Source organism: Telopea speciosissima, chromosome 2 (assembly GCF_018873765.1).
Source record: "Telopea speciosissima isolate NSW1024214 ecotype Mountain lineage chromosome 2, Tspe_v1, whole genome shotgun sequence".
NCBI lineage: Eukaryota > Viridiplantae > Streptophyta > Magnoliopsida > Proteales > Proteaceae > Telopea > Telopea speciosissima.
In genome coordinates, this window is record NC_057917.1 from 78,718,615 (window position 1) to 78,742,795 (window position 24,181).

Sequence of the window (24,181 nt, forward strand, 5' to 3'; positions counted from 1 at the left end):
AAGGTGTTCCATGGGAAGTTGCTTGAAGAGCAACTGGCACTAGTGCCTCCCTCAGAGAAGCAAGCAAGCAAGCAATGATGACTTCGATTGGGATGTTGTTAAGGTCAACAATCTGAGAAAAAAAATAATTGGTTTCAATGACTTTCGGCCAGAAGCCAAGATTAGATTAGAGAAGGTGGAGTTGGTATCCAAACTGTGGAGCAGAAGATAGAGGAGACAAAGAGGAAAAACGGAAAAGTTGAAGATGGAGGAAACCATGCTAAATTTCCACACTTTTTTGACATTCTTTCCTCAGTTTCTTTTTATCTCAAGGGGTAGGTTCCACTCTTTCTCTATTGATTTCTCCAGTCGAACCCTCGCATCTGCCATCTCCCACGATGGCATAACCTATTGCTCCCCTGTCATGCTCTCCCACTTCCAAACATTGCTGCAATAGAGGAGAGCCTCCCACTTCCGAACCCTGCTTCCCTTGTTGTGCGCTCCTCTATTGCGGACCACCTCACCCCCAACACCCCACTTACGTGATCTCCCTGCTGCCCACCCCCGGCGCTTGAGACTCTTGGATGAACAGGAAGGACTCTGTGACGGAGTGCTCGAAGTGACACCAAAGAAAGGAGACTGTTGTGTATTGGGAATGGGAAATACCGAAATACAATCTGAATAAATAGATTTTTAAATTACAAAATAACTGTATATAATACTGTATTTAGATATAGGTAAAGAAATGATTAAACGATCACGATTATGAGATGCTTTTTCGAGGGATGAGATTACTCCCCCTCACCAATACGGTTACCTGCTCTGCCGACCAGCAAACGTTTTGCCTAAAAAATATATATAATTTTTCGTGTAAATATTTACCTAAAAAGTGAACTGATTCGAGGGCAAGAATCCATATAGCCAACCTCATTTAATTAATTAATTAATTTTTTATAAAACCCCCTTTAGTTGGAAAATTAGGTTTTGATCCGAATCACCGGACTCGAGTCAAACTAATTGAAAACCTGATCAAAAGGTAGATAAACTCGGTCCCAGTCACGATTTTCTTGATTTTTTCCTGAGCCAAAAGGTTTACCAGCCAAGTTATGTTAACTCTCTGTCCCCCATCTCTTCTTTATCTCTCTGGTCAATGTCATATTATCACAACATTCCATCTCTGCTGTCGTAGCCCAACCTTTCATCTCTCCTTTCCCTCCATAATTGTTGTTGACTTGCTATTGCTATTGCAACTCAGCCGTTGTTACTGCTACTCCATCGATGCTATTTGTACTCCATCGATGATAATGCTACATCCATCGTTGTTGCCCTTTCCTCTACCACTGCTAGTATTACCTCACGTTGTCTTATGAACCAACTCTTAATTTGTGATTTGACTCATGATTGCAACGAACTCCTGAGAACTTTATGTATATTCGTTTTTCATTAGGACTTGCTTCCCATTCGAAAGTTGCGAAGCCATTGCGTATCAACAAACCCATGAACAAATAGAGACAGTAACATGGAAGAGAGATGTGAACTATGGGGTTTTACTTTGAAAAATGTTGTAATTTAATGGAGTGGAATTGGAGATCGTGTCAAATACTCTTTGTCCGGCCCTTGGGGATAGTACTAGTAACGGAGTGTAGACTTCGAATTGACAAGCTTTAGTTTCCAAGGTTCCATGTAGAGGTTGGTTAAGAGAAGTCATCTTATATTCTAGACTTTAGCTTTACCATTTAGGCTATGTTTGGATGTCAAGAAAACAAAAAGAAAAAATTCAAAAAAAATTTGAATTTGAAGAGAGAGATATATAAATCAAACATTGTGGCATCATATTTTTTGTCTTATTATGTTTTTCATTTATTGACATCCAAACATAATTAGGGAAAAGTTTTTATCATTAAATATTTTCTTTGGGGGACACTTACCTTGTATTTTTTTTTTTTTTTTTTGTGTGGTTTCAAATCATCTCTTCCTACGTACTTTTCTAATTGTCACGATTCATGGATGATTTAGATCATTGTATAGAAGTGAAGAAATGTGACCTGGCTTGATAAGGTTTGACTCGCCCAAGACACTAAGTTTTGAGAAGGGCAAGTCCAATTGAAAACCCTGATTTTCCAACTATGATTGGAATAAAACTAAAGGGTTGATGTTTTCTGTGCCGCAGCGCAGCCTACGTCCAGACACATGGGCCTGCCATTCATGGGGTAGGGCGGTCATTTTGTGCACCCCCATGTTTCTGGGCACAGCCTGCTTCCCCGACATAGAAAACATTCTCCCAAAACTACATTATTGTTGTTGTTGTAGACAATTATTTGCATTTCACTTCCAACCAAACAAATCTGCATTGTGACTCCATTGTTTAATTAGTGGGTCCTGATGGCCAAAAATGGTCCGACTTATAATTGGCATGTCAATTATTGACCTTTATCAGACTCATACTAATCGTACTATATACAGTAATCAGTTCATATTTAATTCAATTGATCTGTCTTTGTAGTCTATAATCATTCTTTAATGGGCCCTATTTTAAGCCCATAAAATTTTCAAAGGATTTAACGACTTGCTAATAATGGTCCATGTCTCAAAATTTTAATTTTAATTTTAGTTTTGGGCTAAAGACGTGTATTCTTTATGGGAGAAAGAACGCTACATGGGTGGCCTGTGGTGCGCTGCCCTCGCACCCAGATACAGGAGTGTGCAAAATGACCGCCATGTTCTCGTGGAAAGGCGGAAAATTCTTAGGATCGCGTTGGTCATTTCGCATGCATGTCTGGGTGCAAGGGCATTACACCGCACACGCCTAGGTAGCGTTCTCTATCTCATTCTTTATTCATACCATCTTGTCAGACCAATTTCGATTTTAACTAGTCAGGTTAGGCATTGGGAAAATTATCTCCTCCAATTCCCTGCCCGACCCAGACCCAGTTCCCCAGTTATTCTAATAGGGGGTGGTGGACCCCATCTGATCAGAGTGTTTGGGCAAGAGTAGGGTGGTCATTCCAGCCCCCCTTGTTAGGGAGTTGGATCTTGTGCAGCTGTGGTGGGCACTGCACCGTGCAGCTCGAAAAACCACCCCAAATACAGGGGGGAGGTGGTCATTTCACATGTGGGGCCCAGGTGGGACCCACCTGTGAAATGACTACCTTACCCCTGTTTTTGTTGTCTTTTAACAGTGCTGCATAGGTGCAGCTCCCGCCACGGCTGGATAAGATCTTCTTCGCCTTGTTAGAGGAATTGGGGAATTAGGCCGGACAAGGAACTAGAGGTGATAAAGATCCTAGCCAATGTGGGGTCCACTAGGACCATAACTTGACAACCCTAGGGTTTCAACTTTCAATGTTATCTGCAAGTTTTACCAAAAAAAAAAATGTTATATGCAAGTTACAAGCATGTATATGCGCACCCCTCAAAATTGAATTGAATTACGCCGTAAATATTCTCGTGGTTTTTCCCGCCTCTCTCTCTGTCTGTCTCTCTCTTTCTCTCAATACTTCTGAGCCTGCGAGCTCGAGCCACGAACTTCTCCCAACAATGTCTCCAAATCCTTAAACACTTTCCTCTCATTTCCTCTCCAACCTTCAATTCTGCACTCTAGGGTTTGATTTCAATCTTCAATCTTCACGTCATGGAAAAACACTCCTTGAAATTGACAGTAGAGAAAGGCCCTCGAGAGGGAGAATCCCTAATTCGCAAACCTGGATCTTTTATCCAAATCGGTAGACTCGTTAAAGGCAACACCTTCTCCATCAAAGACTCAGGGATTTCATCGAAGCACATGTTGATCGAATTCAAAGACGCCAAATGGGTTGTTTCAGATCTCGACAGCTCAAACGGTACTTTACTTAACGACATTAAGTTGCAGGGTTTGGTAACTTACGATTTAAGGGATGGGGACATGATCAAGATTGGAGAGTACACATCTATCAAGGTGAATATTATGGAAGAAGCAAAGGTTGATAACCGTTCCAAAAGGGCTGCGAGAGGAACTTCTGTGGAAGAAGTGAACGGGTTAGGTTCAGAGAATGGAGAGAGTCAGGTGAGGAGAAATCCGAGGCGAGGAGCGGCTTCTAAGAAGGTTCCCAAGGAGGAGCCCACAAAATACGACTCTGAAATTCAAATTGTTCCTGAAAAATCGAATTTAGCAGCGGAGGATGATGGGGAAGCAAAGGTCTTGCCTCCTTTACGGGGACGGGGACGAGGCCGAGGTCGGGGTAGAGGAGCTGCGGCGAGGATTGGGGCTTTGAAAGATGGTGAACTTTTGAAGTCTTCTGAGGTTCAGGGGATCCCTGGAAGTTCAAATGTAGGGCCAGAAAGTAGTAGATACCAGGACAATGTAGTCACAGTTGGTGAGAATCGGACCAGGGGAGCAGCTTCGAAGAATCAATCTAGTGACTCCGGATCTGTGGTTCATAAGATTACTGAGAGTTCCATTTTAGGTGGAGAGAGCTGCGGAGAAGCTGCTGGTGTAGTTCCAGTTGTTGTAGAGAAGCTAAGGCCGGTAGTGGCTCGAAGAAGGACTAGATCTTCAAGGGATAATGATGAAACTTCAGTTTCGGTTTCGGGGCTTCCAGAGATTCCTGAACGTTCATGTTTAGGCCAAGAGAGTTGTAGAGAGCCAGAGAATAAAGTTCTTGTAGAAGAGAAGCGGGGAGAAAGAGTGGCACTTGAAGGGTACAAGGTTTCAGAGGATGAGATTTTAGCCCCTGTCCCAATTCCTGCTTCTGATACTCAATTGGGTGTGTCAAATTCAGAGAATAAGACTTGTAAGGAAAGCAGTAGAGAACCAGAGAATGTGGTTGCCGTTGCAGAGAATCAGACTCAGCAAGGTTCTCGGAGAAGGATGAGGGCATCGAAGAATGAACCTGCAGAATCTGTTTATGAGGTTCGTAATTTTATTAAAAGTCCCACTTTTGTTCAAGAGAGCTGCAGTGAACCAGAGAATGCAGCTCCTGTTGAACAGAAGCTAAGACAGCGAGCAACTTCAAGAAGGACTAGGTCTTCGAAGGATGATACTGAACCTTCAGTTTCCGTTTCTGTTTCAGAGGTCCCAGATATTCCTGAAAGTTCAAATTTAGGTCAAGGCAATTGTAGAGAACTGGAGAATGGGGCCCATGTAGAAGCGCACAGAGGGAAAGTTGCACTTGAAGGGATCAAGGCCTCAGAAGATGCAGTTCAGCTGGGTGGATCAAATTCACAGAAGGATGCTAATAAGAAACCGATGAGTACAAGTGCTGTTAAAGAGAATCCTGCGAAGGTTGATTATGCAAAGGAGTTAGAGAAGATGACACTGGGAGAGTGGTTTGACTATATGGAGGTTTATTTACCAAAGCAGATATATGACACAACTGAAGAAATTATTTTGGGTATGAGGGAGAGAGCTAAGAAGTTCAATGAATTTATGTCACAGCAGCAGCAGAAAGGGAAGGCTAAGCAACCTGCAGTTTGATCTGTTGGACAACAGATGCATATGAATGTTCTTGTATAATTCTTACAACTTTTACTTTTTGGAATGGTTTTAAGAATGTTGTATCACATGCCAATGTTTGATTGGAAGTGATGATTCTGACTTACATCTGGTTCCCTTCATCGTTCTCCCTAACTTGTTCTATTGTATTTTTAAGTCTGTTATCTTCTAACTGGTAGTTAGTCATATATAATCTCTTTAATTGCACAAAGTAGATGGTGCTGCAATGATAAAAATTAAATTACTGAATCTTTTACTTGCTTTTATTGGATCTGTGTTGGGGTTTATTTGTAATAGCTAAAGCCTACAGCAGGCCCTATGTCTACTAGAGGATTAGACCTGTATTATATGCAGAACCACTGAGGGTTCCAATGTAGGAAACAGCAATTGAACTTTGCAGTCTCTGCACTTATTTTACCATCTATTGTGTCATTTGCAGTACTAAAAGTGGTCAAATAGGTGCTTTCACCTTGCAATTATGGCTGAAACACTAGTAAGGACTATCATGATTTGCTAACTTATTGTTAAGAAATCAATTCTGTTGGAAAATTGCACAAGAAATCGAATGTTTAGAAGTAATTCTGTATTTTGAAAATTATGAGCTCATTCCATGATAAATGGATATCACTCTAAGACAGGATTATAATGTGTAATGAAATCCAGTTTTGGAGATATTCTACTAAATATCATACTCTCAAATGTCTTTCTTTGCTTTTTTATCAAATCATTGGATAAATTTAATTGATTTTGATTCCAATTCCAATGTTTTTTTCACTTCACCCTTTACCAAAACAAACACAGTTCTCTCTCCATGCTTGGTCTTATGTCCCTTTGTTTCTAGGAGTCTATTGATACAAGTTCTCTTCAAGATGGCTCTTAGGTCATTATAGGAGGTTGAGATTGTAAGCTGAAACTTCTGCTAGGTGCATTGTCAATAAAATCCAAGCTCAATAACCTGAAACATAAATGAAGATATCTGATTAAGAACAGTAAGTGGCACAATTTACGGATCAACCAGCGTATTCTAATTTAACATCCTTAACATTCAGTTGCTCCTAAATTCACGTCTTGTCAATGCCTTTCTCTTCAATCTAGTTACTATCATGCATACATTCTAGACTTCGAATAAAATACAAAATGTAATTGTTATTGAACTATATCTGTTACTGAAGTGCTATGTGTAATATTTATAAGCATGTCTGCTTGTAGATACCCTGGGTCACATGGATGGGTGTAACTTTACTCAATCTACAATCTGATTTGCCTCTGAGTTGGCTACTTTTATAGAACTCTTTCTCAAGCCTTAGCCCGAACTTTTGTTGCTCTTTTTCCTACCATGGCTTTAGTAAATCTGCCATTGATACACATGTCTTACAGTTCATGAATACCTTTTCTGTTCGTGGACAAAAAAGAAAACCGAAGAGTCGTTACGACTTAAGTAGAACTGCAGAGGGTTTTGAAATTTAAAACAACTGTCCAACCAAACCTTGGAAACAAAAGGTTTGTTTTGCTCTGAGGTTTGAAGATGTAAGTGAAAGCACTGTCCTCCAGTGTCACTTCATCTAGCCTATTACTACCAAATATCTGAAATAGAAACTAATTAGCTGTAGTAAGTTAGTAACTACTAACAAGCAAAATAGAACTACCAAATAAGCCCCCATGCATGGACTACTTTAAAGGACTAGTTGATGGACTTAAGCCTGATCCATTACGTGTACAAAGCTCAACCACAAAGGCTCAAACTGTTCAATGGGCTAGGCTGATGACCCCTCTTCTATTTTTCCTTCTTTGAACTACATCAGAATGTGAGTGAGTTCCTGGAGATTGGTTAATTTCATATGATGAATAGATGGCATAAAATTCTTTCACAGTCAGTAGAATACTAACAAGGCAGTACCTTGTCAGATGTATCCATCTAGTGATGAGTGATTGTAGAAGCATTTTAAGTTTCAAAGAATTATAAACCTGTTTTCATCTCAATAAGGCAAATGTCAAAGATTAAGGAAGAGCTACGGGGTCAAATACTTGTTTTATTATTTAAGGGGTCTGAGAATGTTCACATGGTTGGTGAACTTTGCAAGTTCACAACTTGCCAAAGACCAACCATGTTATAGAGGACTTCATCTATTTCATTGAGCAATGCTATAGGGATTAATAGTGTCTTCAAAGTTGTAGAAAATTACAAACATCCCACTAAACTCCAATATTTATATGGTAGAGGTTTATAAAACTCTTGCAAGTGTTCTCATTTGACCCATATGATATTGTGCCTTCAGTTTGAATGCTCTCTTGGTACATCAGATTCTGTTTGTTCAGGGGAAAAAGAAGTTGAAAATGGTGTGATATGTTGTGTCTTTTGTAGAAATGAATGTTTCTACAATCAACTCTCATCAGCTGAATGCATCTAACTGCATGCCATGCCAGTAAGGTACCTCGTGCATGCCAACATTGGGGGAGCTTTCTTCATGAATCTTCCGATAGTTGGGGAATATTCTGTTTCTATCTGAGTATATCCCATGTATAAACCAAACTATTAACTGGCAAATCTCTTGTAGATAACTGTTGTTATCCCTGTCAAACCTAAGTTTTTAGGTCCAGTTTGCTTGAGTCCATGTTCTGTCATTCAGCTCTTCAGGTGTGTTTTGTAACTCTAAAATGTAGAAAATGAAACTAATAACGATGCAGAAAACGAATGAAAATACCAAACAACAAACAATCAAACAACGCAAAGATTTACATGGTTCAACAAGATGGCTATGTCCATGAAGAGTTGAGAGTGATTTTCACTAATAATGGAGAATGGGAACTCAGAGGATCCTATAATAGGATTCGTCATCTCATATAAAAAACCATTGATGCCCAAACTCCTCAAAAAGGCCTTGATGAAGGACATAGCCTTTTTTTTCTTTTCATTTCTTGACAACCAAACATAACCTAATCTTTATATTTTCACTTGCTAAACTGAAATTACTCTAAATTTGGACAACATAAAATTTGGGCAAGAGACCACTGTCTGGTCGTATGTACGACTGTGGGACATGGACTTCACGAGTCATTCCCAACGTGGCTGACTGAAATGACCATAAAGCCCTTGAAACTTAAAATGACCAGAAATCCCTTCAATTCGAAGTAAACAAATTTGACAAAACGCACCCGTCGCAGCTTGCAGTGTTTGATTTTCCTGGTTCCCAGTTTCCCACCTCTCTTCACTGTCTCGGTTGCAGAGCTCGCTTCGACGCCCCTTTCACCACAACGTAAGGGATGGGTTCGAAATCGATATCCCCTCTAAAAACAAACTTTATATCTTCAAAATTTCCTTCAACTTTCCTCCCATCGTCTCTGCAATTGCCAGCTTTTGTCCGGTTATCGCCGGTATTCTCTGCGAAACACACAAGTATTCGTTGTGAGTTCGAAGCAAAAGGCAACGGCGCCCTATCCGATGACACCGACCCACGTTTTATCGACCGCGTAAACTGCTCTACTTCTTCCCATTTTTTAGCTTCAATTTCATATAATATTTGTTGAGAAATATGTCTCGTGAAGCTTTTATAGAACCATTCTGATGTCTTCTTAGACATTTTTTTAGTAGAATGAGCTTCTTTAGTTCTTTCGGTAAGCTTTTTGAAAGCCATGCTGATGTTTTCTTAGACATTTTTTAGTAGAATAAGCTTCTTTAGTTTTTGAAAGTCATCCTGAGGTTTTCTTAAGACATTTTTAGTAGATATGATCTTCTCTAATTCTTTTAGGTAAAGTTTTGTAGTTGTTAAGCTCATATAAGCTTTTTCCTAGTTTATTGGAATTTTGGGCCGAGTGCAATGTAGCTTATCAATAAACTCTGGGAACCAAGTTGGAATTTTTTGTTCTTTTCCCAGTATAGTGGAGCTCTGATTGGAAAACCTAAACCCCATATCCAGTGCGAAAATGTAATGACAAAAGTGAAAGTTTCTTCAAGTACCATTTAACCCTAAAGGGCTCAAGTACCCTCCGGAAGTTGAAACATGGATGTCAAACATGCCCAGCTTGTGTATACCATGAAAAGTGGTACTTATGGTTCCTCGAGTGAATATGTAAGCAAACTGTCAGCTGTTCTCAAATTTGGCGTAAATGTCAACCTAGTTCAACTTCTCTGTGGTGGTGATCGAATGTGGAATCAGGTTCTGGGTTCTATATTACTGGTTGCCTTATTGTCAAAATATAGATGTATGAGTTCGTAAAACCTGACCCTGTTACCCGTCTATCACCGATTTTATCTTGCTTTTCCAATTTACAAGGTTACTCCCAAATATGTGCAAGAGACTGAAGCAGATTTCCTACGTGGTACACAGTGAGTGCATTTTTGAATCTAATACGCTTCTGACCTCATGCTTCCATTCGTCATAAACATCATTGAATGGTTGCCATGAGATAAGGTATCAAGGGATTCTGTAAGGTAATGCATGTGTCAGATTCTGGAGGGATGGGTGGGTAGGCAACGTAATATTTTGTGATGTATGCTCCTCCTTGTTCATATTAGCTGATGATAATGACAAAACATGCTGCCAGATGTTTTAAAAAAGTAAATGACAGTATTTTCTTTTCCACATATTTGAACACACCTGCTGGAGAGTCATGTTGATCCATTGTGCCTGTGGCCTGTTCTCTGCGAAAGCCAATTATATGTGTATTTATGTGATGGAATGTCCAATTATGGACATAAGAGAATCTGGTCCTCAGAAAGTTCCTCCCAGAATTTTCTCTTTTGCCTGGGTGTTGTCTTATTGAAATGATGAAGAGTAGGGGATTAAGGTTGGTTAGCAGAGGATATCTTTGTGAGAGGGAGGAGGAAACACATTCTATCTGTTTATTCAAAATAAAAAATCATCTTCATCAGGCCAGATATCTTATCTTACAGACTTAGTCTAAAGTTATATATATATTCACTAAATTGACTAATATATGTATGGTTGTTTTAAGTATACCTATACCTTTCCTTGTTCTTGTAAGCTACAAATTACACAGCAGTCTAGTTCTGATATTTTCTAAATATTGTTGCTAATTTACTTTTCACCTTCAAGTCTACTTGCATCCAAGACTGGAGTCATTAATTTTTCTTCACAATATGCATCGAATTTTCGACGAAACTGATCAATGTCCATTTGGCTACGAAAGACTGCAACTGCATAGATTGCCATATTTTCAAAAACTCATGTTATTATCTTCCTCTTCTCCCTGGTCCCTCCCTGTTGCAGCAAAAAGCATTGGAGGCAGCAATGAATGACATTAACAACTCTTTTGGAAAAGGAAGTGTTACAAGATTAGGCAGTGCTGGTGGAGCTCTTGTGTAAGTCTCTGCCACCCCTCCCCCCAACCCCCACCCAAAAAAAAAAAAAAAGTTGAAGGTGTTTTATTCACAGTTTTTATGTCTAATTGTTTGGATTTCAAATCATGTGGGGGCTGGAAACCACTTATGCCACAGATGTTCGGTCATTTTCCATCTGTTTGATCAAACCGTCATCATATCATAATTTTTTGCTTTATACTGAGGGTGACTTTGCATTGTCTATATGTAATTGCCATGTATCTTTGCATCCAAAAGGTAGAGTTGGATTCTTAGAACTCTGTCTGTTGCAGTGAAACTTTTCCGAGTGGTTGTTTGACCTTGGACTTTGCACTGGGTGGGGGACTTCCTAGAGGTAGAATTGTCGAGGTAACATCAATTTTAGCTTTGTTTATATGTCTATTTAGCTTTTCATTTTTAATTCCTAAAAATTTGCTCCTTTGATACTTCAAACATTAATGCAAGTGGGTTGATTCTACTATCTTGGAGTGTGAGAAACGAGTCAAACACTTCTTAACTATTTGTATTCATCATGTTAAATATCTTGAATTCTTGGGAACGAGGACAATGCAGTCAAGATGTCTGATGCTGGGACAGGAGTTTTTGCTAAGTAGGATTTTTTTATTTATATATAAAGTGTAACAACTACAAGATTCCCTGGAGAAACATATGGTTGCAGTTGAAAGTTAACGTAAGTTACAAAATTCACACTCTGGAGTTGGATGGTGTAGTTAGAGATAGACTAACTGATACCTTTTTTTGGCTATCAATGGTGATTCAAACTCAACTCATCGCAGCAGCTAATCTCTCTAAGCTTTGTACCAACTGCTTTGGGTTGGTTAGATCTATCAGTGGCAACTCTGGGACAAAGTTGTTGGATTTGCATCCAATTGACCCGGTTTTAACAAATTGCAAATACACATGTGCACTTTATCTGGTCCATTGTAATAATCCATTGGTTTATAGGCTGATTGGAGTACTACAACTGTCATGAAATGGTTGTATCATGCATTATTACTAAAGCAGCTACTTTAGCTTTTAGGACATATTCTATCAGCTTGATAAAGTTTTCCTTTTTTTTTTTTTTCCAGATATTCGGTCCAGAAAGTAGTGGAAAGACCACCCTGGCACTCCATGCGATTGCAGAAGTGCAGGTGTTGTTTTCTTTAGGTTTCTCTTATATTTTATAATTCTATCCTACAAGGGTATGAGGATTTATGCTGAATATGCAGAAACTTGGAGGCTATGAGTGGTGAATTTTTCCTAGAGACCAACACTTTGTAGTTTTATGCTGAATATGCAGAAACTTGGAGGCAATGCCATGCTTGTTGATGCAGAGCATGCCTTTGATCCAGCATATTCAAGGGCTTTGGGAGTTGATATCGAAAATCTGATTGTTTGCCAACCTGATAGTGGGGAAATGGCATTGGAAAGTATTACTTCTTTTCTCCTCTAGTTAGATTTTTTTTTTTCCAATGAAAAATGCTGTGATAGCCTTAGGAACTATTAATTGTGTTTCATATGTGTTCTTCAAAGAAAAATAGAATTAATTGTACTGCCGTGCATGTTCATTGCTCTGAACCAGCTGGTGTCTGATTGATATGAGGTGTCTGACATGGTGGCTTTTGGCCCTGAATCGGTCGTGACTATATAATTGTAGATAGAAAATAGTGCAAATGGTATTCGAGTAAAATAAAAGGGTTGCACGAATCATTTAGCGTTGTATAAATAAAAGTTTCAGAATGTGTCAAACAAGTGAATGCAATGCACGGACCTGGTGCCCAAGAGAAAATACAGTGTCTTGTGCAGATGATATTTCACTTCTAGATTTTAATCTTGTTTGTGTATGGTTTAACTGACATGCTTTCATCTCAGCTGCGGATCGTATGTGCAGATCTGGTGCCGTAGATCTCATTTGTGTTGACTCTGTTTCTGCTCTCACTCCACGAGCTGAAATCGAAGTAAGTTATTCCATTGGTTGCTTCATTTATTGAGAGATATGTGGAAGTTTATAGTGTCTGATGCCTTATTTGATATTGTTTAGGGTGAGATTGGGATGCAGCAAATGGGACTACAGGCACGTCTTATGAGTCAAGCTTTGCGCAAAATGTCTGGCAATGCTTCAAAAGCTGGATGCACTCTTATTTTCTTGAATCAAATAAGATACAAGGTATTTTATTAGCTTGGGTTTTCCGAGGTAGATTCTGAAGTACAGTCCGCCAACTGCATTTCATTGCATATGTTACAACCCATAGAGTTGAGAGCTCGTATCCATCTCAACCATTAATTGATCGTGACTGTTATATTCTGGTCTTCCATTTGCCCATTCACTTCTTTTTTTGCTTAATTTCCTTAGGAATAATAACCAGGTGATCATGACATTCAATCAAATAGATTTTTCGGTACAGGTATCTCTGAGATGGAAGCCACCCATGGACAGTAGCATTTCATTCTACATGTTGCATGCCCAAGAACTGGGAGGTTGTACCTATCTTGACCACATAGGGTGATCCTGACCATTCTATGATGGTCTTTTATTCACTATTATTTTGTCGAAATGGTGAACTGGATTACCATCCAATCAAGTTTTTTTTTATTCAGGAAACTGTTTGATGGATTACATGCATATGTGGTTTTGTAGACAGTCATTATGGCTTTATCATATGGTTATTTTTTGTTCCCGGTTAAAAAGCTCTTGTTAGGTTGCAATTGTTCTTCCCCGGAGACCTTTAATATTGATGTTTTGAATTTGTAAGATTGGTGTCTTTTATGGGAATCCTGAAGTCACCAGTGGAGGAATTGCCTTGAAGTTCTTTGCATCACTACGTCTTGAAATACGTTCTACAGGAAAGATTAAATCTGTAAGCCCGAAAAATTCTAATCGAGTGTAGAATATGCTCATATGCTCCTATCTGGTGTAACCCATTTAATGCATATTTCTGCATTATTTCAGGTTAAAGGAGATGAAGATGTTGGACTCAGGGTTCGTGTAAGAGTTCAAAAGAGCAAGGTAAATTTAATGGCTTGGAATAGAGCTTTGATTATTAGAGTGACTGTGATACAGGGGCTGGTAAGCTGTATTTACTGTATTTTAGCAGAGATATGATGTGCCCTTACTGAAGGAGTGAGTGAAAAGGATAGAAGAGCAGTCCAATCCTTTCACTTTATCTAGGACATACATTTTTGCGTGAAAAGGTGTTCCAAGTAGGCAAGTACTTAATAATTGCTACTAGAAAGTCAACTGGCCTTCGGGATACCAATTTACTGCTTAGGATTGTTGATGCTGGCTCTAGTACATTAATGGGGAAGTCCAATGTTCAAATTGTTAGAGTTTCGCTCAGTTTTGGTAGAAACAGTTTCACCATTCTCCACGCAAGGTTCTAAAACTCAGTCTCGACCAGGTCGAGTTTTCCGAGATCTCGGCGAGACTCTGTATTTTTTTTTTAATGTTTCGATGGGCATATGACCATAGCTGGCTCCGAAATTTTAAGATAAGCTTGTTTTAGGCTTAATAAACATATTTAAAGGTTAAAAAATTTAACTTTTATTACGATGAAGTGTTCACAATACATATTACATAGACATCCAACCTAAGTACAATGAATAATATAAGTCGTAAACACACACCTTACTACCCTAGTCTTCCATGTCTTAACTCCCAAGTCCCAACAATACAATACTATGAGTCTATGAGTACTGAGGAGGTCGAGATTCTCGAAATATTCGAGATTTCACCGAGGTTCTCGAAATATTCGAAATCTCGGTCGAGTTTTTACATTTTTTTGTTTCATATAATAACTCGTCTCGAGAAGCTCGAGTTTCTCGAGTTTTCTGAGATCTCGGCGAGATTGTGAACTATGTCTCCATGCAGTGCTGTTCAAATGGTTCTCCTCTACCCCTGTTTGTTTAAAAAGCCACTCCTAGAAAACCAGATTATGCATAATGCGATACAGACATTAACTGTGGAGTTGCATTCAGTATATGTTTAAGCATTCATGCATGGTCAGATTACAAATTTTTTGCTTTCTATCGGAGATTTAAGAACTCATTTGTATAGCTGGCATTATTTTAGAAACACAAAAATGTTGGCTTATGAGAGTAGTACATATTCTTAAGTAATGATTTATGTCTTTGCTTTTCATCTTAGATTCCCCCTTTCCTCTCCCTGTTGAACACCCTAGTTGAACTTGTGGTTCTATCATCTTCAGTGATGGAATACTTGAAATGAGAATGTATGTCATGCATTATATTGTATTATTTATTTACGATGTATAAGGTTCACAACCTCAATCATTGTGTTGTTGTTTCGTTATAGTTACATAATGCCAAATCTCGGAACTCATTATTTCAGGGTTAGCCAAACACATCATTTGGCCTATGCTTTTCAATATCAATATGCAGATTTCATCTAATCAACTTGTTCCACCTACTACTTTTGAAGAAAATTTTTCATTTATTACTTTGATGCATACTTGTGACAAGACAGGAGAATAGTTAACATCCATCCTCAATGTCGTTGTCCTACATGTGATTGACATGGGGTGCATTGGGTTCCACTTTATATGATTCCTCCTGAGGATCTCGTTGTAGAACAGCTAGTTGAATCAATAAACCATGACTCTTCAATTTGCTAGTATATAATTTTAACTTACTCTCTGCAATACAACTCACAAGGTTAACCAGTATGTTGACTAGTTAATTTTGTAGGTGTCCAGACCCTACAAGCAAGCTGAGTTTGATATTATTTTCGGAGAGGGAGTGAGTAAAATGGTTAGTATGGGAACACAAAATTTTCCCCCTCCACTCAAAGTTTATATTAAACTATGTTTGGTCTGATTGATTCGTAGTGCAGGGCTGCATTCTAGATTGTGCTGAAATGATGGACATAGTGATAAAGAAGGGTTCTTGGTATGGCTATGGGGAACATAGGTGTGTCCTCCAAACTTATATCTGTACCTTCTTTCTGTAATAGGAGCATGGATTGTCTATTGCAACATTGCATTTAGAGTGAGGAATGATGGGTTAGATTCTAGGCCATCCTATAAACTGTCTCAACTAGGAGATCTCCTTGTCAAATGTCAACCCAAGAAAGTAATTCTACCCTCGCGATGAATTACTTCAACTTGTGGTTCCTCATCCAATGCTGATTGATGTTAGTTCGTAAGAATTTTCAAACTATACGATACACGAGTAACAATTAATAGTCCTCTACAGCTGGTTTTTCTTTTTCTCGGTTGATGATGTAGATGTCATTTTATGTGGTGGTATGTTAAGGCCTATCTGTCATCTGGTCTCATATTTTCAATTTTTTTAACAGGTTGGGTCAGGGCAGGGACAAAGCTCTACAGTACTTGAGGGAAAATCCTGACCTTTGCAATGAAATACAGAAGGTGTGGTAGTTGATTGATCATACCGTTTTGAATTGAATTATCCTGCTGACTGCCAACATGGTAGTTTAATTTGATGGTTGGAAGGGAACTGAAATTGAAAGAAAAAGAAAATGGAAACTTCTCTAATCATTACAAACAATGATTGTGTAACTGACTCAAACACTTACGAATTACAGTAGTTATATTTAATTATTTTTTCAACCAAATTCCTTGAATTTGAATAAGGACACAAATATTGTAGTTTAATTTTCATATTATTTGCTAAAGTTTTAGGTTGGTTTACACCGTCATCATTACAAAAGTTTTTGTTTTCTTATTAAATAAATTTCACTTCCCTTTATTTCCCTTTTCTTGCAACCACACAGTCTCTGTATAATTTGGGAACATAAAATGAGGTATCAATTTGCAGGTGCTTTGGTCAATAATAACAGAGAGAACCGGGCAAGTAGGTCCTGCGTACATCAGGCACTTGCCATTTCAAGAAGAACAGATACCTGAAGATGTATGAAGAAATGGCAGAACTCCTGATATCAGGAAATCGTGAGGAGAACCCACAGAACAATGCAATACAAGAGTAGAAGTGGGAGGACTAGAGTTGTTTGGATGTATGGATTTTGAGTAGCAGGTCTTGATGGTGAGCCAGTCATTATTATCATCATGTAGTTGAAATCCATTTTCCTGTAACACAGGAGTGGTCATTTAAAAAGTTGTTGAATTACAAAGTGTATACTGGAAAAATGCATTAGTTGTATTGGTAACAATTGGTTGTAGGTCTCTCAGACATGCATTTGCAGATTTTTCTTCCCTCTATGGATTTGGCTGCAGGGGGTCCTGCCTCAATTTTTTAAAGGTTGTTTCATTTCAAATGTCCCCCTCTGCCATTTTTTAGTCTCTCTTCTTATTTACCTCCAAATGGCTGAACTTGGTTACTTTGGTCACTATTTGTATTTTGATCACCTTATTTCCTTTCAACCTTGTGATAATTTTTCATCATTAAAAAGAGAAAAAGAAAAAAAAAAAGCTGATAGTAATTTTTGGGGAGAGGATCTCTGTTTTTGGTTTTTATTTTTTATTTTTTGAGGGAGGTGGGGTTGGTATATTATATGTAAATGTATGGAATTTGCTATTATTATCCTTCTAGATGCTTTTTCATGTCTTCCAAATACGTGAGCAAAGCACTGAGTATAAGAGGCATAATCAAGAGTGAAATGCTCCGTAGGGTACATTCCCCCCAGTGGAACACACCCTTCTATTGCTGGATTGGGAATAGGTGTATCTTCCTCGCTCCTGTGCGACCATGGTTTGAGGCTTACCAAGGATTGCTTGGTATAATTAGTGATTCCTGTGTCTCGCTCCCTCTCTCCCCAACACTGGCTTTTTATTTTATGACGGTAAAACAGAAAGTCTAAATTTTTGGAGCCATTGGAACAGGTTGGGACAAAGACAGATATGATACTTGAGAGAGAATCCTCTTCTTTGCAGCGAAATATAGAGTTGTGTAAATGCTTACTACCCCTTTAATTTTCGGATCTGTTTCTCATATATTTAGGGCTTTAGGTTTCTATTCTAAATTGGAGAGGGGGGTTGGTCACTATTTGCAAACCTGATCTTCCTTGTCAAGATAATGCGGCATTGGATGACCTAAAAGTGTGGCCAAGTGAACACAGTATGATACTCAAAAATGTATCCCAGGGCTAGCCAGGAGACAGGTTATACCATGAACTGACATGTAAATAATGGTTTTAATCATATGTGAAGGTAACCGTTGGTTCCAAATGGCATTGGTATCCTTTCAAAATAAAGATAGCAAACTATTAAAAGTAACCATAAACATTCTTTTTCCAATGTTTATGTACCTTATTTCAAGCACACCATTCACCATTCTCATAAAAAACCTTCTCACCACACAAAAGATTGTCTTGGGAGAAAATTTATGAGTTTCTAGGTCCCATACAGTGCTTGCTTAAATCATTAGAGACAAACTCCTCCAATGCCTCAACTTCTTAGGAACACTCATGGCCCCAATTTGGATAAAATTTCATGAGATGACCCTCTTGAGAAAACTATACCATAAGAACTTAAAGGTATTTTGCGTCCAGTAGTGTTTTGTTTGTCAACTCCATTTCAAGTAAAAAGAAATGAAATCACTTTCAAACATAATAAGAAAAGTTTTGTAATCATGATTCTGTAACTTTCCTTCGCCACCATTGTGATCTCACAATCATATCCGTTATTTAAGAAAATCTGACTTGTCATTTCCATTCTTCCAGGAGTCCCATCCACTAATCAAAAGTGATGGAAGAAGAAATTCTATCTTCACTGTACTCTCCTACACTATTCCTAAAGTTTCGATACCACCCCCAAATGGCTCATCGTGCTTGTGGGGGGAAGGAATACTCCGTTAAGAGACCTTTCAAAGGGCAATATCTAAAGCCTGGGCTTGACCCTCATATGGAAGCAAGGTAATGTTTCAGCCCAAAAAGTTAATCAAGACTACACCAGACAAGTGTCTCAGGTCTAATCCCCGGTGAGGTAAAAAAGACGTATGGAAATTCATGCTCTTGAATGAATAAAATTTGGTGTTCCAACTCAAACATATATGTGTCTTTTCATACATTTTATAATCACTGTTCTAATTAGAATTTACATAATAGAATATATGTATCGAGCAGAGCAAGCCATTGCATGTAATGCGGCGGTCAAAGGCGTCTAAGGGAAGCCAACCTCTTCTCGAGATCTTCGACATCAGAAGATTTAGAGCTGCAATTTCCACAAGAAAGCTTCATATAGATTAAAAATAATTCAACAAAGAAGAGGACAATGTCCTCTCTCTATGCTATGCATGTAAACATCCAGGCTAAACATGAGGGCCACCAGAACTCACATGAATCCAACTAGAAGACGATATTTCTTGCTTCTACTCTTAACCTTTGCCAGAGTTCTACCAGAAAGAACCAGCTCAGATGCTTACATGAATCCAACTAGAAGACGATATTTCTTGCTTCTACTCCTAACCTTTGCCAGACTTGCCAAAATAATTGGCTTAAGAAATCTACCAGTTTACAACAGTAGCAAGGACTGGGGGTTCTTTTATTGGATCATGAGTCTCCAAGCAAAGGCAAACCAATCTCATATAGTGCATTCCTATCCTCCACTACATTTGTGTACATGTGTGTGTGTGTGCCCTGTATGTCTGAGGTGAACATATCGCAAGAATCCATCCCCTATGTAGTCAGGTACTTCAAAACGGGAGCCATATATATAATATCGGGTACTTCCATTTCCAATGTAACTTCTGTGTTGGGTACTTGAATGCCATGGGTACTTCCACTTTCTCAAACTGAAATTACTTTCAAGACTTGCTCATTTATAGAAACTTGTATGGCTAAAGAAAAATAGTACCTTGCTGCAACTGTATTTTCTACTTTCTTTGATGCAATCCGACCTTTGGGAGCCGAAGATAACTGTCAAAAGAAGACATGTCAAACCCTAAAAATAAAGTAGCAGTAAAGAGTTCTAGAAGACATTATCAAACCCTAAAAACCAACCTGTGAAGCAATATCTACACCAATCTCATCAAGCACCTGCATATGAACCCAGTCAAGATACAGTAAAATAAGAGAGATTAAAAAAAAAAAAAGTTGGCACATTATGGGCCAAATTACATAGTGAAAGCATGAAAGAAAGATTAAAAAAAAAACACAAAAAACAAAAGACAATCTTATAGTAAAGAAAAATATAAAACCCAAAGACAATCTTATATTAGTCTCTGCATTTCACCTGGTTAGTGAGCTCCTCTGTCTCTTCTTCAGCCTCATCTTTGTCTAATGTTTCATCAATAGACTCTGACATCATCTCAATCTGCAGGAAGGAAAACGCCATATCACATCTTGCTCAAAGTTTGCAAAATGTTTGTATATCTACACATCTGCATGTGTGTCGGAGGGGGTGATTGTGTGAATTCATTTTACTGAAAACAACCTCAGAAGAGGATCCGATCCAAACAAACTCTGCAAGTTAAAAATTTTATGAAATACTATAAAATCAATTAGGATGTAGCTGACCATAGAGCTCTCTGTACATGTTTTTTTAACCCCAAGAGAACAATGGACTGAATACAACCCAGAACAATGGGTCTTCGGTTATACAGTAAGGCTTGGTCAAGTGATGATTAAGTCTTTGCAAGTTATTGTTATTTAAAAGAATTAAAGCAGGACTCTTTTAGAAACAAAGGACAGGACTGACAATCCCTTTTGTTGGCTTCTGTTGAACTTGCCCAGGATTATGATAAAAAAAGGGGCATACCCAGTGCACGAGTCTCCCGCCAATGCGAGGTCTGGGGAGGGTCATAATGTACGCAGCCTTATCCCTGCTTTCGCAGGGAGGCTTGTTTCCAGTTGCCGAAGATTATGATGATACCGGAAATAGAAATTGTGGATGGGGAGATTGGGCAATCCATTTTGTTGTACTATAATTAGAACTTGGTCAAGTTATAATGACTGAGATAAGATTTAAAGTAACATAACTTTAACTGCGAACAAAAAGGTGAGAGTCAATATACATGCAGGACAACAAGTATCTAAAGGACTGACTTGACCAAGATTTGAAGTAACATCACTTTAACCACGAATAAAACAGGTGAAAGTCAATATACATGCAGGACAACAAGTATCTAAAGGACTTACTGACTTGGCCAAGATTTGAAGTAACATCACTTTAACCACGAACAAAAAAGGAGGAAGTCAATATACATATGCAGGACAACAAATATCTAAAGGACTTACTGACTTGGCCAAGATTTGAAGTAACATCACTTTAACCAAGTACAAAAAAGGTGAAAGTCCATATACATGCAGGACAACAAGTATCTAGAGGACTTACCGTCATGTCCATCTGTGATGACTGCATTTGGAAGTCTTTAATCACTTTCGCTTGCTTTGCTGGTGCCATTTGCTGAAAAATGAATCATAGTGAAATACAATGAGAACAAACCCGCATGGGAGAATATTGGGCATGACAAAACCAACTTATGACTGTAACATCCTCTAGATCAATTATATATTATACAATTGTTGAGATACAATACACTAGAGCATGAGACAAGGATTCAGACAAGAACTAAACCGATCTAGGATTGTAAGTTCTAAGCTCTCTAAATGAGCAAAGAGGCTGCATGTGAGATAGCTCTACAAGCTCTGACATTAGCCATAAAAAACACATTACTAATACATACCTTGTTCATGGCTACCATTGCTTTAGTTGCACCTTTCATCCCAGTGGAGATGGAAGTATTGGCATACATTGCCTGTGAAGATGAAAACATTGGACAAGATTTAGATTAGTATGAAGGACACTATTTCCTCAATGACACAGGTTATTCTTCTGATGGTAAAACAATAACCTGTGTGTGAGTCGCTACACCTCTGATTTGTGCACGGCTCCCTTGCAAGTTAATGATTTGCTGTCGCAGACGAACAAGTTGACGAGCCAAGATTCTAGTAGCAGCCTGGTGAATGCAGATAGGTCAATACTTAGAAGGATAAAAAAGCTCAAGCTTTGTTTTTAACATAAAAATATATTCAGTGATCTAATCAAGGTATACATGGGCCAAAGTGACAAGATTTTGTTTAGCAAAATTATATGTACGGAAATTACTATAACTGGAGTATCAGCGCAAACACAATCCATGAGTTTACATCTAAAATCATATAATAATCATCTCAAATATGAATTACTTATGAAAGTAATGTAACATATGTGATTATTTACTTGAGAACTCTCTTACGTGTTAGAACAACATGCATTATGACATAAAGGAAAATAGCAAATAAAAAAAAGGTGTATTTCATTACAACCAACCTGTAGGAGTGATTGTTTAACTGATACAATATAATTTTAGATAGCTCAAAGTCATGTTATTCCAATAGAGACCAGTTGTAGAAGATTTGGGTTTTAAAAAAAACACTCAACCTCAGTTGACTCTGATATTAGGATATACCAGCAGACAGTCAAAATGTGTGCAAAATTTAATGATTGTGCTGTTAGATCCTCAAGTGAGCGTATTAAATCCTTGGAGGCAGATAATTGAATTAGACCACTTGGAAACTGATTCAGCACGAACAATCATTTAAATTGTCATTCTTTTTGGCAAAAGATGGACCATCAGCGATTGGACTGATGGCATATTAAGTTTGTGGTCAACGAACAGACTGACTCACCTCATTGCCAGTCTTAGCAGTCTTCTTGATCTCTGCCACCAATTTCTTTTCCTGTCATTTTTAGTACCCAAATTAGAACTACGAAAGCCAACTAAAAGAAGTTTTTTTTAACAAAAATTCTCTCACAATAAAATACCTCTAGTTGCAGAGATGCAATCTCACGTTCAATACCTACAGGGGAAAAATAATGGACGATATAAATGTCCCAAGTGGTCAGAGAAAAGGATCATAACAAGATGGAAGCTCAAAAGGTGATAAAAATTTATATCTAGAAAGCATATGCTTGAGAACCAAAAAGTAGAACTTCAATCTATAAGAGTCCTCACTAGTTTTACACTGATAGGGAATGATAATGATATGCACATCCTTACTGCTTCAAATCCCCATAACTGTTTCCCACTTCAGAGATACATCATTCCTTGAGTGGTAATAAGATAACAAAGTGTACATACCCGTTATCCAAATTGTTTAACCAAAGTTCCCACCTCAGATAATTCCAAGCCCATCAGCTAAAACATGTCTACAGAGGAAACTACCACAACCATGGTAATGATGCCAGAGATATGTTCTGGATTAATACGAAACAGAAATATAATCTGAATGGTTAGCGATATGCCCCGCCGGTACCCTTCAGAAATCTTCCCGTAATTTTTTTTTAAAGGAATATCTTGCTTAATAAACTCTGGTAGAATTTTATAGAAACAAATTTACCTCTTGTTGCAACTGCCATCTCTCGTTTGCTCGTTCTAAGTGCATCTGTGATTAGAGAAACAATTTTTTTTACTTTTCAGTACAGAGACAATGCACATTCGGAGTGGGGGGGGGGGGTGAACAAGATGAAGTAATCCTAAGCTGGACTGATTTCTCGAAAGGGTTTTTTCCCAAAAAAAAAATAAAAAATCATTCGACCAAAATTCTAGTTGAAGCTGAAAACACAGACGAGAGGGATAAACCAACACGAAGAGACGAAATCGAAGATCAACCCTAGTTAAGATGACCAAAAAAAAACCCAAAAGGCGAAACTCAAAATGGAAGCCACCGGAAGCCAATTTGCATTCAAACTCACTCTCCACTTAAAGTGTGAAGCGTCGACAAGATCGAAAAAACAGACAGAGAAGTGCAAACTCCACAGATATAAAAGAACTAAAGAGGAACTTCGGAGAAGGAACTGAGAATGATTAAAAAAAAAAAATCATACCCTTGGGAGAGGTTTTCTTCTTGAAGATGTTCATGGTTAAACAATACCTCAAACAGATGAAAACCCAGAGCTTGAAACTACAAATGGAGAGCAACGAACCCGTAACACTATCAGATCTGCAATTCTCTCTCTCACACACACACTCTCTCTCTCTCTCTTTCTCTCTTTAGTCTTTACAGCACCAAGAGCCTGTGTGAGCTCTGGAAGAGCGTGCAATATCTTTGCGTATCCAACGGCGATATTCCAAGTAGCCGTTATAATTAGTAAGTCACAAATGCCCTTGTGCTTTCATTTTATTATATCGAAATACTCCCTAAAAATTAGGAGTAATGGACATTGGATTCCCCGAAAATGATTGCTTACTTCGCGGGCCAAACAAATAAATTGGTGCGTGGTCTTGACTCGAGTCAAATGTTCAGACGAGGAGCCAAGCTAAGCTATCTAGTGATGGAAAATGATTATAATGGCCTACCGCCTTACCCCTTCAAGGGTTCATAGTTGTACTGTATTTGCATGACTAATGGGAGGATGATTTTTTAATCCTTCTAATGTCTGATAAAATGTAAAAGCAACACAGGGCATACACAAAAAGAAGGTTAAACTTTGTTT

At 38.3% G+C, this 24,181-nt stretch overlaps 3 protein-coding genes across 6 annotated transcripts; 2 read left to right on the top strand and 1 right to left on the bottom strand.

The window, feature by feature from the left end:
* Positions 1 to 3,490: 3,490 nt before the first annotated feature.
* Positions 3,491 to 5,660, top strand: LOC122649516. 2 transcript variants are annotated; one of them, XM_043842702.1, is made up of 2 exons: positions 3,491 to 4,938; positions 4,978 to 5,660. In XM_043842702.1, the coding sequence occupies exons 1-2, from the start codon at positions 3,611 to 3,613 to the stop codon at positions 5,429 to 5,431; spliced, it is 1,782 nt and encodes a 593-aa protein (XP_043698637.1). In that variant the 5' UTR covers positions 3,491 to 3,610; the 3' UTR covers positions 5,432 to 5,660. The 2 variants fall into 2 exon arrangements, with proteins under 2 accessions (XP_043698637.1, XP_043698636.1); XM_043842701.1 differs by having other exon boundaries at positions 3,491 to 5,660.
* A 2,922-nt stretch (positions 5,661 to 8,582) lies between these two features.
* On the top strand, positions 8,583 to 16,917 carry LOC122652741 (DNA repair protein recA homolog 1, chloroplastic). 2 transcript variants are annotated; one of them, XM_043846568.1, is made up of 13 exons: positions 8,583 to 8,917; positions 10,678 to 10,769; positions 11,060 to 11,135; positions 11,858 to 11,920; positions 12,070 to 12,199; positions 12,642 to 12,727; positions 12,811 to 12,936; positions 13,523 to 13,627; positions 13,720 to 13,776; positions 15,474 to 15,536; positions 15,619 to 15,695; positions 16,084 to 16,156; positions 16,552 to 16,917. In XM_043846568.1, the coding sequence occupies exons 1-13, from the start codon at positions 8,711 to 8,713 to the stop codon at positions 16,579 to 16,581; spliced, it is 1,185 nt and encodes a 394-aa protein (XP_043702503.1). In that variant the 5' UTR covers positions 8,583 to 8,710; the 3' UTR covers positions 16,582 to 16,917. The 2 variants fall into 2 exon arrangements, with proteins under 2 accessions (XP_043702503.1, XP_043702502.1); XM_043846567.1 differs by having other exon boundaries at positions 16,566 to 16,917.
* Positions 16,918 to 18,699: 1,782 nt separating this feature from the next.
* On the bottom strand, positions 18,700 to 23,784 carry LOC122649757 (vacuolar protein sorting-associated protein 2 homolog 2). 2 transcript variants are annotated; one of them, XM_043842997.1, is made up of 11 exons: positions 23,573 to 23,784; positions 23,086 to 23,130; positions 22,511 to 22,545; positions 22,375 to 22,425; positions 21,558 to 21,662; positions 21,390 to 21,461; positions 21,038 to 21,109; positions 19,937 to 20,017; positions 19,705 to 19,740; positions 19,559 to 19,620; positions 18,700 to 18,916 (listed from the first exon to the last, which is right to left on the bottom strand). In XM_043842997.1, exons 1-11 carry the CDS (start codon positions 23,604 to 23,606, stop codon positions 18,856 to 18,858), a joined length of 654 nt encoding a protein of 217 aa, XP_043698932.1. In that variant the 5' UTR covers positions 23,607 to 23,784; the 3' UTR covers positions 18,700 to 18,855. The 2 variants fall into 2 exon arrangements, with proteins under 2 accessions (XP_043698932.1, XP_043698933.1); XM_043842998.1 differs by having other exon boundaries at positions 18,700 to 18,918; positions 19,564 to 19,620; positions 23,573 to 23,782.
* Between the last annotated feature and the right edge of the window lie 397 nt (positions 23,785 to 24,181).